The 14,678-nt window shown below is 46.7% G+C and overlaps 1 protein-coding gene across 2 annotated transcripts in view; it reads left to right on the plus strand.

The window, feature by feature from the left end:
* LOC119975487 (cell wall protein DAN4-like) overlaps window positions 1–11,668 on the plus strand; it is an 82,075-nt gene extending 70,407 nt beyond the window's left edge. For both annotated transcript variants that reach the window (XM_038815218.1, XM_038815219.1), the window contains exons 7-8: window positions 2,110–2,233; window positions 11,146–11,668. In XM_038815218.1, coding sequence (XP_038671146.1) covers window positions 2,110–2,233; window positions 11,146–11,176 — 155 coding nt within the window. In that variant the 3' untranslated portion in view covers window positions 11,177–11,668. The remainder of the gene's footprint in view (window positions 1–2,109; window positions 2,234–11,145) is intronic.
* Window positions 11,669–14,678: the final 3,010 nt, after the last annotated feature.

The following is a 14,678-nucleotide window of genomic DNA, read 5'->3' on the forward strand; positions in this document are numbered from 1 at the left end:
CATTCCCCATCTACCCCTGATAGCCTTTTATTTGAACTATGTTTTATATTTCCCATTTCACTCTTTACCTCCCCGATTCCCATCACTTCTCTTAGCTTTTCTATTGTTTTTACTTAAGCTTTATTTATAATTTCTGGCAGTCTTGGATGTATTAATTTAATACCTTGGTCCACAATATTCCAGCTGACTTGCCGTAAGGAATAAATAATTCCACCCACAATAGTTATCATCAAGAAGATTAGAAATAGGAGCAGGAGTTGCCCATTTGGCCTCTCGCCCTTATTCCACCATTCAATAAGATCATGGCTTCATCTCCCTGCCTGCTTCTTCAACCTTTTACTCCGTTGTAGATATTGAACGGTATGGATAGTATTTTAGACCTGCAGAACAAACCGCCGTTGTGCTGCTGGTAGGCTGGGCAGCCGGACACCGGTAACAGTGGCAGCAGCAGCAATGTCTACAGAGGCTTTAGGCAACGGCCCATGTGCCGAACCCTGCACCATACCCTGAGGACAAGGTCACCCATCAGGCCAGGGTGAGACCTAGAGGAGGCCCGCGCCGGCCCGGGGTGTAAAAGCATCGCTGGTCGTTCGAGCAGATGTCAGACAGCGGATGCCAGGGGAGACTCCACCTCAACAAGGTGATGGTGCGGCACCTATGCCATGTTCTTACGGACTTGGCGCCATGTGGAGAAGGAGGACATCTGCTCTCGGTGGCTGTCAAGGTCACTGCAGCCCTGAACACTTATGTCTTGCGATCCTTACAGGGCTCGAACGGGGATCTGTGTGGCATCTGGCAGGCTACACCCCACAGGTACATACAACAGGTCATGGATGTCCTTTTTTTCCAGGTAGCAAAATATATGAACTTTGCCTGACGATTGTGGGAAAACTTCTCCTGCGGACGCACATAAAGGCACGTGCAGTTCACAGTGGTGGGGTGGGGAACGTGAAGGATCGGTTGTGGGGGGCATAAGGAGGGATGTGGGGGGGGCTGCTTGCACGCGGGCTGGAAGGTCTTGGGGTGGAGGGGTGCCAACTCATCCATGCTGCCAAATGTAGGTCGTTGACCTTCTTGCAGCACTGGAGGCCAGTCCTTTTGGTCACGCTTCCGAGATGATGGCCTCTGCCACTTCATCCCAGGCAGCACTGGCTGCCCTGTGGCTCACTCTCCAGGACCCTTGGGCAAACAGGACATCCCTTCTGGCCTTGACTGCATCTAAGAACCTCCCCATGTCCACATTGGAGCTGTGCATCTCGGCGCCATGGCTGCGAACTGAGTGGCATTGGCTGTGCAAATGCTTCTCAATCTTGTTAGCGGGGGTGGGGGGGTGGGGGGTGGGGGGGGCTAGTGAGAGCGGTCCCAGCGAATTGCCTGGCGAGCCTTCATTTGCGGCGTTAAGCCCATGGGGATTCGTGAAGTGGACCAATTAACACCGGTTAACGCCTTGCCGGTTTCGCCGCGCCAAGCACCGGAAACCTTGCGACAGTTCCCGCTCACTACCACACCTAGAAATATTACCCAAGATTTGCGCCCTTAGTCATTTTTTGGGTGATCGTGCCCGCCATCTCCAGTCCACTACAACACCAGTCTGTTATGCTGCTCAATGTATTAAGCCTTGACAACACACCCTGGCGCTCAGTGCTCATATCTCACATCCAGATATTCCACCTTACCCTCTCACACCAACCAATTATGCCAGCATCCCAGCCACCTTTCACTACTTCCACAAACTTCCTGATATTCAGCTGACAGAAACATCACACAAACACAGTGCAACACAATTACTAATTGTCTGCCTCTCTCTTTCATAAGACAAGATGGAAAACATATGGGCTTGGGGTGATAAGTGGCAAGTAACATTTCATGGGCAATTAGGGATGGACAATAACTGCCCATACCCCTTGAATGAATTAAAAAGAACATCTATTCCACACAGGTATCATTTCAAATGGCTATTTCCAACTAAAGAAACTCTAACTACAGTGCTGACGTTTAATGTAATGAATCCCCATGATAAACATCCTGAGGGTCACCAATGAAATATAGAAGGAGCACCCTGGCTGCAGCTCAGTTCAATCATTAATCTCTTTTTCACTTTATGTGCAGTGCAACTCAAAGTTATTCTGAGGCTTAATGTCATAAGCGATGATGTGAATTTGTCTGATCAACAAATAAGAGAGAAATTTCGTCAATTTCTTCAAGTTAGTGGACGAATGACTTCATCTAGCAGGTACGTTGTGGAAAATAACTGTGAAATCGATATATTCTGCATTCTTAATTGACTTTTGAAAAAATATATTTTTATTCTCCTGCTTTTTCACATTTTCTGCCAAATTTGCACCCAACAATAAGCGATAATCTGTAATGAATGCAATGTCAATCCCGATATCAATAACAATGATCCCATCCTCCCACCAAACCCCAAACATTAGCCCGCACTTTAACATAAACAAATGACAAAAAGGAATCAGGAATCACTTATAGTCACCGTTAACACATACAGACCCCTCCCCCCAACCCTCTCAGCCTCCCCTCCCTAATGTTCGATGTAATCCAATTCTCGAAAGTGCATAATGAATAACGCCCATGAATTGTAGAATCCCTCCATCCTTCCCCTCAGTTCAAATTTTACCTTCTCAAGCGTCAAGAATTCCAGCAGGTCCTCCCGCCACGCCAGGGGACAGGGTGGGGAGGTTGATCTCCACCCAACCAGAATCTGCCTTCGGGTGATCAACGAGGCCACCACACCCATTTCTGATAACACAAATATGGCCTCCCGAGGGCCCGGGTCCAGTTTCACGTGCACCACTTTAGAGATTACCTTAAAAACCTCCTTCCAGTAATCCTACAGCTTTGGACGGGACCAAAACAAATGAATGTGGTTTGCGGGACCCCCCCCCTAGCCGCAATGCTCACACTTCTACCCCCTCAAAGAGCCAGCTCGTCCTCGCCCTTGTAAGGTATGTTCTGTATACCACCTTCAACTGTGTCAGCCCCAACCTCGCACACAAGATGGAGGCGTTCACCCTCCGGAGCACCTCACACCAGAACCCCTCCTCCATGCCTTCTCCCAACTCATCCCCTCACTTTGCCGTGATCCCTTCCAGCAGCGCCTTCTCCTCTTCCAAAATAGCCCCAATAACCGCCGATACTACACCCTTGTCCAGTCCCCCTGTCATCAGCACCTCCTCCAGCAATGTGGAAGCCAGCTCTACTGGGAAGCTCTGTATCTCCTTTCTGGCAAGTCTCGAACCTGCATGCATTTAAATATTTCTCCCTGCTCCAGCCCATACTTCGCTCCCAGCTCCTTCAGTCCTGCAAAGTAACCCCCCAGGAAACAAATCTTTTAGTGTCCTACTTCCTTTCTCCTCCCATCTCCTAAAATTTCTTTCCTACTTCATTGGCTCAAATCTATGGTTCCCCCCCGAATCAGCATTTCTCTTGACCCTCCCACCAACCTGAAGTGCTGGCGAAACTAACTCCAAATTCTCAACAAAGCTATTACTACTGGACTGCCTGAATATCTCCCCGGGGCTGTCGGGGGCTGTGCTGTTGCTAGCGCCTTCATTCCCAACCCCCTTAACATACTCTCCTCCATTCTGATCCATTGGGAGTGAACCTCTCTGACCCAGCTCCGTACCTTCTCCACATTCGCCGCCCAGTAATAATACGTCAGGTTCGGAAGACCCAAACCCTCTGCCTGCCTTCCTCTCTGTAGTCGCACCTTTCTAATTCTGGCCACCTTCCCTCCCCATATAAACAAGGTAATCATCCCTTCAATCTCTCTAAAAAATGCCTTTGGCAGGAAAATCGGCAGGCATTGAAATATAAATAGGAATCGCGGCAGCACATTCAATTTAACCACCTGTACCCGACCCACCAGTGACAGAGGGAGACCATCCCAACTTGCCAGATCAGCTTTCACCCTCCCCACAAAACTAGAAATGTTGTACCTACGGAGCCCCCCCCCCCCCAAACCCGAGCAACCCGCACCCCAAGGTATCTAAAGTGAGTCCCTACCCTATGAAATGGCAGCCCCCCCACCCCTGTCCCCACCCCTTGCCGAGACATCACAAAATATTCATTCTTGTCTAGATTTAAATTGTACCCCGAGAAAGACCCAAATACCCGAAACAGCTCCAGTATTCCCCCTATTGACACACTCGGTTCCGACATGTATAATAACAAGTCATTAGCATATAGGGACACCCTATGCTCGATATCCCCCTGCACTATCCCTTTCCATACCTCCGAACTTCTTAACGCGATGGCCAATGGCTCAATCGTGAGTGCAAACAGCAGGGGGGACATAGGACATCCCTGCCTAGTCCCACGGTGGAGGAAAGTATTCCGAGTTGATGTTATTTGTGTGGACACTGGCCCTCGGCTCCTTATATAGTAGCTTTACCCAGTCCACAAATCTGGCTCCAATCCCAAACCGCTCCTCAACTGCCATCAAGTACTCGCATTCTACCCAGTCAAACACTTTCTCGGTGTCCAATGCCACAACCACCTCTGATTCCTTCCCCTCCGCCTGTGCCATAACCACATTCAATACCCTCCTAATGTTCGAAAAGAGCTGTCTCCCTCTCACAAACCCCATCTGATCTTCACCTATCACCTTCTGGATGCACACCTCTAGTCGACCTGCCAGTATCTTTGCCAATATAAGTGATATGGGCCTATATGATCCACACTCCATTGGATCTTTATCTTTCTAAAGTAACAAGGAAATCGATGCCTGCCCTAAAGTTTGTGGTAACCCCCCCTTCCCTATCGCCTCCTCAAACATCCCCACCATCAGCGGTACCAGCTTATCTTTGGATTTTTTATAATATTCCACCGGAAACCCATCTGGCCCTGCCACCTTCCTCGACTGCATCCTGGCAATCGCATCTTTTATCTCCTGCTCCACAATTGCTCCCTCTAATGTAGCCCTGTCCCCCTCTCCTAGCCTCGGGTACTCCACCCATCTAGAAATTCCTGCATCTCCCGGCCTCCCCAGGTGGTTCTGACTTGTACAACCTCTCATAGAATTCCTTAAAGATCTTGTCAATCTGATCTGGAGCTACCACCAACTTCCCTGCCCTGTCCCGCACCTGGACAATTTCCCTTGCGGCAGCCTCCCTCCAGAGCTGACCCGCCAACATATGTCCCGCCTTCTCTCCATGCTCGCAAACTGTCCCCCTTGCTCGCCTCAATTGGCGTACTGCCCTCCTGGCAGCTAGTCGGTCAAAGCTCGCCTGGAGTTCCTTCCTCTTTTCCAACTTCGCTGGGTCCCTATCTTCTGCATACCTCCTGTCTACCTCCAGCATCTCATCTATTACCTTCTGATGTTCCAACCTCTCCTCTTTCTCTAGCCTAGCCTTGAACGAGATCACGTCACCCCTCACCACTGCCTTTAAAGCCTCCCAGACAACCGCCTTCGACACCCCACCCGTGCTATTAAAACCTACATATTATTATTAATTGACTCTCTACAACAGAATGACTAAGTGGTTTGTGAAAAAATATTTAACTTCATCTGATTTGTAAATGGCTTCTGACCTGAACATAAATTCCTGGCAACGACTGAGATCAACCACAACATTCAAGCAGAATATTTTCATTATAAAGGCACCATTTTGAGTCAGTAATGGGAATGATCAAGTTTCAGAGAATGCTTTTTTTGCTTCACGTGCAATTTGACAGCAATTATCAGTGAAACTGAAATAACACAAAGAATTCCGTTTATATCAGGTGCAATTTAATGGGAAAAAATCAGAGTCCGCCTTTTATCCGTGTTTGGGCTGCAATACCGAGAAACACCCTGCTATTAACGGCACTTTGCTTTTTTTGGCTTTGGTGGGGAATACCCCATCGAGATTTCACATACATCATTTCCAGCACTGATAAGCTCAACTCGCCAGTGCCAGATGAGCACTTATGGATTGGATCAGGTCTTTTAATCCCCTCCACAGCACCCGCACAGTGGCCTCCAGATTCACCCCAACTGCACCCAACTTACCACTTCCAGGATCTTCAAGCCCCTCCCTCAACCTACTTCTTAAGGGCATGACACCTGGGCCTAACCCATGGCATGGGCAACTGGCACCTGGCACTGTGACACTGCCACCCTGGCAGTTCCAGGATGGCACTGTTAGATTGCCAGTCTGGCCCTGTCAGAGTGCCATCTGGCAGTGCCAAGGTGCCAGGCTGACAATGCCAAGGTGCCCAGGTGCTAGTGGGAGTGTCAGGGTACCACCATGCCCAGAGCCCAGGGGTGTCCAATGGCCTGGGAGACTATCCCAGTGCCATTAAGACTGGTCCACATTTGTGTGGACGAGTACGAAAAGGGGCCTTTCTCAGAATCCGGTACAGACATATAAAATGAGCTGAATGGCTCATTTAAATATGCTGATCTGGTACATGTTCAGTGAGGGCGAGATCCAGCTCGAGACGTCTCGCGAGGTTCAGTTGAATCACGCGAGACATCTTAAGTGTCGCAAATCGATTCAATTGCTTTGTCGTGTCACCATGTTGGGCGTGTCAAGGCTGGTAACTGCTGCCCATCATTCTAACATACAAGGTATGGTATACAGCAATAGTTCCTTCTAAACAACATGGTTAAACAGTCTAGCAGCCAGATTAAGTCCAGGTATGACAAGGAGAACAGGTTTAGGTCATGCTGCATATCATGATCTTACCTTCGATGTTTTGGTGAGGCTGTAATAGTTAAAGCTTTCAAAAATGTTGAGAATGTGCACAAAAGCACTGAAGGCACAGCGCCTGTAATAAGGATCTGGTAAGCAGATGGATACCTTGTGGTGATTGGGACAGCATTGTCAAGAGTACCACACAGGGGTAACTCAGTCGAGAAAGGCAAGTGACCTAGATATGGGCTGGATCAATTGCAAGTGAGAGACACCAAATAAAAAATGTCCAAAAAATTGAGTCAAAGAAAGTTGCGATTAAAATTGTTGGAGCTTCAGAATTGTGCATGAAAATGGCTGCAGCAACACTCATCCCAAATATTATAAGGGCAGCATGGTAGCACGGTGGTTAGCACGGTTGCTCCACAGCACCAGGATCCCAGGTTCGATTCCCGGCTTGGGTCACTGTCTGTGCGGTGTCTGCACGTTCTCCCCGTGTGTGCGTGGGTTTTCTCCGGGTGCTCCGGTTTCCTCCCACAGCCCAAAGATGTGCAGGTTAGGTGGATTGGCCATGGTAAATTGCCTTAAGTGTCCAAAAAAGATTAGGTGGGGTTACGGGGATAGGGTGAACGTGTGGGGCTTAAGTGGGGTGCTCTTTCCAAGGGCCGATGCAGACTCGACGGGCCAAATGACCTCCTTCTGCATTGTAAATTCTATGTTTCATGTCAAAAGAATATTGTCAAAATGTCCACAAAATAAATAACACGAGTATAGAAAACAGTAAGCTAAAAGCAAATTACTGCGGATGCAGAAACAAAAACAGAAAATACTGGACAATCTTATAAATTTCATGTCCATAAATTTCAGGACAGCAACCAGTGCCAAATGGAGTTCCCCCATCCCTCAGGGGGTAGCTCGTACTTTGTGAGAACCACTGGGAAGATAATCATTCCCACACCGAGGGCGCAATTCTCCGCACTCACGACGGTGCGAAGAATAGCGGGGGTCGTAAAATTTTACGGCCACGCTAGTCTGACGCCCTCCCGCTATTCTCCCCCCCCCCCACGCCCGACTCCCGATACGAATCGCTGCCGCCGTTTTTTTACGGCCAGCAGTGATTCTCAGCTGGCCAATGGGCCGAAGTCCAAGCCCTTTACGGCTGTTTTTACGAACGGCAAACACACCTGGTCTGGCCGTTCGTAAAAACGGCCGTAAAGTCCCGATTTTGAAAACCATGGCACCGATTGGCACGGCAGTACCACGGCCGTGCCAAGGGTGCCATGGGCCCGCGATCGGTGGGCACGTCATGTGACGCGTCAGCCGGCGCAAACTCTGGCAAGCGGGCTTAACGAAATTCGTTAAGCCCGCGATGCCGGAGTTTACGGCCGCGGCATACTAGCCCCGACCGGGGACCAGAATCGGTTCCCGGTCGGGGAGGGGGAGGCTGGCGTCAAACCCGCCCGGATTTGACGCCATGGGCCCGCGATCGGTGGGCACGTCATGTGACGCGTCAGCCGGCGCAAACTCTGGCAAGCGGGCTTAACGAAATTCGTTAAGCCCGCGATGCCGGAGTTTACGGCCGCGGCATACTAGCCCCGACCGGGGACCAGAATCGGTTCCCGGTCGGGGAGGGGGAGGTTGGCGTCAAACCCGCCCGGATTTGACGCCAGCCTTACGATTTCTCCCTGTCTGGGAGAATCGCGCCCCATAAGTCCTGTACGGGATGTTGTTGAGAGCATATGCCAAGTCAACACAAAGAATCATAGAACATAGAACAGTACAGCACAGAACAGGCCCTTCGGCCCTCAATGCTGTGCCGTGCCATGATCACCCTACTCAAACCCACATATCCACCCTATACCCGTAACCCAACAACCCCCCCCCCCCCCCTAACCTTACATTTATTAGGACACTACGGGCAATTTAGCATGGCCAATCCACCTAACCCGCACATCTTTGGACTGTGGGAGGAAACCGGAGCACCCGGAGGAAACCCACGCACACAGGGGGAGGACGTGCAGACTCCACACAGACAGTGACCCAGCCGGGAATCGAACCTGGGACCCTGGAGCTGTGAAGCATTTATGCTAACCACCATGCTACCCTGCTGCCCCAAAATCATGGGGCGAGATTCTCCGCAAACGCTGCTGTGAAACTGGCCGTGTTTCAGGCAGCCGTCACACCCGTTCCCAGGACCCAATTCTCCCCCCCCCCATCGGTGCTAGGAGCGGGACCCCGGGAATCACGGCGTCGCGGCATTAGCGACCGTCGTTAAGGCCGCGCGCCAAGATGACACGCGGCCGGCTCCAACCCGCGCATGCGCGGGTGACGTCATCACGCCATTGACGGAACCGGCGCATGCGCGGTTTCGCATTTCTCCACCGCCGCCCGACAAGATGTGGCGGCTTGATCTTGTCGGGCGGCGGAGGGGTAATAGTGCGTTCCTTTTGGACGCAGGCCCGCTGATCGGTGGGCACCGATTGTGGGCCTGTCCCCTCCCGAGCACAACGGCGGTGCTCCCGCCCCAAACGGGCCTCTGGCTGCCCCAAACGGGCATCCAGTGCCCGTTTTTACGACGGCAGCAAGCAGGTGTGTTTGCTGCCGTGAAAAAACGGGCGTAAAGGCCCGGCCGCTCGGCTCATCGGCCGCGGCGAATCGCCGCTCGCCGTAAAAAATGGCGAGCGGCAATTCGTGTCGCGGGTCGGGGGGGGGGGAGAGAATAGCGGGAGGGCGCAAAAAATGTCGGGAGCCCCTCCCGCTATTCTCACAACCGGCGTGGGGGGGGGGGGGGTGAGCGGAGAATCGCGCTCCATAGATTTCACATGAGTCTTCTACTCATCCTTGGTCTAATATAGCATCCATCCTCTTTTATGTCCATGGTATTGACTTCATTATCATTGTCAACTACCTTACCATGCAACCCATTGTTCAACAGTTGTGCAACATGTTAAGCATAACTGTAATGCACAGTCTAAGTGCTATTTTCAATTTATTTGGTGCGCCTAGACAGAGCGGTATGGATAACGGTTCACAATTTGTTGTTAAGCCATTCAGGATAGGTGTGAGAAATGGAATATCTATCACGCTACTACTTCTCATTCAGATAGGCCGCTGGATCCAGAGCAATGAAATATTTGCATTTTGAAATCACTAATTGTCAAATGTAAACATACCAAACCAAGCAAGATCTACACATTGCAATGTTACATTGCAGAACATTTAAGTACAACTATTCCAACACCAGCAGAGTTCATGTTTGCAGACCAGTATATAATATAATCTTTATTAGTGTCACAAATAGGGTTACATTAACACTGCAATAAAGTTGCTGTGAAAATCCCCTAGTCGCCACACTACGACGCATGTTCGGGTACACTGAGGGAGAATTCAGAGTGTCCAAATCACCTAACAACCACGTCTTTCTGAACTAGTGGGAGGAAACCGGAGCACCCAGAGGAAACCCATGCAGACACGGGGAGAACATGCAGACTCCACACACAATGCTTGAAGCCGGGAATCGAACCCGGGATCAGTCTACCTACTCTCACCCATTCTACTCTCTAAGAAAGAAGCTTTTAAAATCTCAGTGAAGTTGACCAACATGAACGATAAATTGCAAAATTGCCAGGTTTAGAGGTGGAACAACAATTTTGTATCCAGGACCTCAGCGAAGGTACATGGCAACCAACCAAGGTGACAAGGATTTCATCAGAAACAAAGACCGATGAAGACATTACACACAATGGTGCAATGGTGAGGCATAACTGAAGATAATTCAGATTCATCCCAGCTCTTCAAACATCATACAGCGAAATTACATCTAGGACAAGATCCCAAATGCATCAGGAGCAAAATCCAAGGATCACAATCACACAGTTCCCTGTGAGAAATTGAAGAAACCTTCAGCCAAGATTTGGGTGCACCGGCAGATTACCTCTGCACTTTAAAGACTTAGATTTATCTGTTCTGTAAATAAATGTAACAGCAACTAAACATGAACATGTATTTTAAAATTTAAAGGGGGTAATATACTTAAAAAGAAATGGGAATGCTGTAATATTCCTTTAAGGGATTCCAGCATGGCCTGATTAGAATGGAAGTGCGCCATGCAACCCAGTTTTTGTTTCACTTTTGCATTTAAGCTGAGCACACACCACCGGCTGTACTGCTGGGGTTTATATGCTTTCTATCCATGTATGTAATGTAGGTTCCCATGCGTTTCGTCTCAACAAATGAACCCACATATTTGCCCAATCCGTTATGAGTGATTGGTGCTTTCATATCATTATAACACACATGACACTGCCTCTCAGACGAATATTATTAAAATAATATTCTTTGCTATATATTTTGCATAAACTACAGGAACAGACCCACTGCAAAACTAATTGTAGCTATAAAAATATATTAAAATATTGTCATTAGCAACTTCATCCATTCTTAATACCACAATTTGTAAACTAAAATGTGTGTTGTTCAAATACAGTGACACTGTTTTCCTTTCGAGCAGGAACAATGGGAAAAGAGAGACCTTCAGCTGAGAAAAATACACTCCATGCTTCAACTTGAATGACATTACGTAATCTTCACCATTCTTAAAAAGGAACAAGATCGTTATAATGTACAGATTCATTTCACACTAAGTTCACATTGGGTTTCTTTCCTATGACCTTTCCAATGATACTATGATTCTGTAATTGTTGATTTGTCAATCATAATGGAAATTACATTATACCAGATAAATTGACATTTCCACTAATTAGGTGCATAATGTTTTCCAAATCAGTAAATTGTTAAAATAATAAATCTACTGTAATATTTGAATGGGCACTCCAAATGTTTTCAGTACAGTTACTCATAATGAACTGGAAGTACATTTTCAACTAATTACCTAGCTGTAAAACCTATATGTAGATTGGCTGCTTATTAATAAAGGACAAAGAAAAGTGCAGTACAGGAATAGGCCATTTGGCGCTCCAAGCCTGCACTAACCATGCTACCCTTCTGACCTAAAACCTTTTACACTTCTGGGGTCCATATCCCTTTATACCCATACTATTCATGTATTTGTCAAGATGCCCCTCAGACTATCGCATCTGATTCCACCACCTCCTCCAGCATTGAGTTCCAGGCACTCACCACCCTCTGTGTAAAGAAACTTCCCTCGCACCGCCTCCTCTGAACTTTGCCCCTCGCACCTTAAACCTATGTCTCCTTACACTGGGGCTAGTTTAGCACAATGGGCTAAATAGCTGGCTTGTAATGCAGAACAAGGCAGTAGCGCGGGTTCAATTCCCGTACCAGCCTCCCTGAACAGGCACCGGAATGTGGCGACTAGGGGCTTTTCACAGTAACTTCATTGAAGCCTACTTGTGATAATAAGCGATTATTATTATTAGTAATTGACTCTTCCATCCTGGGAAAAAGCTTCTGACGATCCATTCTGTCCTTGCCTCTGATTTTAATTTCCAATGAATGTTATGAGATTACACAATATTAATTTAAAGTGGTATTCATTTATTTTTGCTATTATCTTGGTGAAAGTAATATTGCATCTACTAGAATAGTGAACAAGCACATTAAACCTTTGATTACTAATATTTGCACTGTTACATTCAAAGTCAAAATCTCTGATTGACTGTGTAAATTGAATTTCAGAAAGTGTCTTTTATAAAATTGCTATGCCCATTCAAAGGCATTGTAATTTCAATTACATTTATATTTTTTTTAAATTTAAATTTAGTATCAATGATTATAATCAACTTTTTAACGTGACAGTAATTTTCAGAATTCATGCTCTTAGTAGAAGCTTCACTCACTGGAAATCTATATTGAAAATGTGATTGTTTTTAATATATACTTCTGGCATGCAAGATTCGCTGTTGTCAGAATGCGAGGAAAATCATCCCATATCAGATTCTGTATAAATAATTATTCCTGATTCTGAAAATAAATCGACAAATGTAAGGCATGCAAGATAATAGTGGATATTATTTATCTGACATTGGGTTCTCTTATGTTTAGGGAGTTGTGGAGGAGATCGTATCTGATCATTTCAAAACCTCTGGGACTTAATGGTGAAATGTTCCCTGATGCGTATTTTCCACAATACATTCAGAAAAACATTGGCAACAGGTGGGATTTTCCAGTCCCACCTAAGTCTACGGCTTGTAAGGCTGGCCCTCCCTGCTGCCAGGAACCGATCATGGGTGCGAAAGGCTGGAAAATCCCACCCACGGTCTTTACCAAACTCAAAGTCAAGAGAGTAACAGTCCTGCCTGCTCTTCTGTATGCATGTGAGACTTGGGCTGTGCAACAAAGTCACACCATGAAGCCAAAACTTTCACTTGACATGTGTTCAGAAGCTTCTGAAGATCAGGTTGAAGGACAAACTATCTGACACCGAAGTATTCACTTGAGTTGACAAATCTATCGTGAAACAATCTCAATTGAGTTGGCTGCTCTTGTAGCCAGAATGCCTGACAGTCGCTTACTAAAGCAAATCTTCTACGGAGAGCTTGAGTCAGCGATGCACTCTCATGGTAGTCAAAGAAAGAACTACAAGGACATTCCAAAAGTTTAATTTAGGATTTTGAGATTGACTTCAAGTCTGAGGAGAATCTCATGTAGGATCACTGCATTTGGCACAACCAAAAGAAAATGTAGAGTCCTCCTTTGAAAGCAAACACGTATCAGAGGCAGAGAGAAAGTGCAAGGAGACGAAATCCTGAGCTAGTGACTTACCAAAAATGCAATCATCCACGATATCCTGTCCTATTTGGAGCAGAACCTTCTGCCGTTGTGATCCTTGAGACACTTCAGATAGTGAACATGGTGTAAGATTCCCCTATTTCCCATTTTTTTTATGTTGCCATTATCATTTTTGATCAATGGCAGCTCAATGGACTGAAACTTTTAAGTTGAACAGAGGAAGTGAGAAACTCAAAGTTACAATATAGTAGAGGAAGTTTGTAACTCAAAAGTTACAATATAGTACACTGTGCTAGCTTTTGAACAGCAGAACTCAGATTTTTTGGCACCCGAGAGAAATCAAAGTGGTTTAGTTCTATTGTTTGGCTGGTGGCCAATGAATTGGCCAAAGGCCATTTTCTGCCAGGCAACAGGCGGTGATCGGGTCCTACGCATGTGGGATAGTTTTCAGAGAACCGAGGAAAGGACAGTTGGGTCCTGGACACTCAGAGAAGAAGCTGCGAGTATCTCTCGCTTTCTCCACGTTAAAGCTGCATAGCTGCTATATTTCAGAACCTAAAGAAAACCTGTACGAAAGAAAACCGATACAAACTGAAAGCAGAAACTTTGAATATAAAACCTAGATTGAAGGAAGGTGTGCTGGAAGACAACCATCTGAAATAAAGACTCTTACCTTTTTTAACATCATTATTTTTACACCCCACTTTTCACCTCTGTGTTTGTTTGTCTGTCTCATGTGTACATAGAGGTTCGGGGTGAGTTAAAAGGGGGGGGGGGTTAGGAGTTAGATAATAGTTAACCAGTTGTATTTTCTGCATATTTAATTCTAGTTATTGTTATTAATAAAATGAATTGTGTTTAAATTGCCGAACCTGGTGACTGCAATTATTAGGCCCAGCCAAGGGCCAAAGATTTTGGATGTTTTTCTAAGAATGTGTTATTTTCAATAGCTTTGCGACTCCGGGTCAAGTTGGGCTGGAATTGACCATGCGCCAGATCTGGGTCGTAATAATTGTAGTTTCACCTCAAAGGATGGATAAAATGTAGAAGAGATAGATACAGTCAGTGATTCTCAGAGGATTGTTTGTGATGTAGTGTAAAAAAAGAAATGAAAAGAAACTCTCACTTACATTGATGATCTGACTTGAAATTACATTCAAATGCCAAAGAATAAAAGTTTCACTTCTCCAGCATGCATAGAATCATTACAGCACAGGAAGTCATTTAACCTGTTGCTCCAAAGAAGCAATTCATGTACTACCACTCCCCCGTCCTCTCCACACATCCCTGCACATTCCTTTTTTTCAGATAATTAGAAAATGTAGAAAGATT

This window comes from Scyliorhinus canicula, chromosome 13 (assembly GCF_902713615.1).
Source record: "Scyliorhinus canicula chromosome 13, sScyCan1.1, whole genome shotgun sequence".
Classification (NCBI taxonomy): domain Eukaryota; kingdom Metazoa; phylum Chordata; class Chondrichthyes; order Carcharhiniformes; family Scyliorhinidae; genus Scyliorhinus; species Scyliorhinus canicula.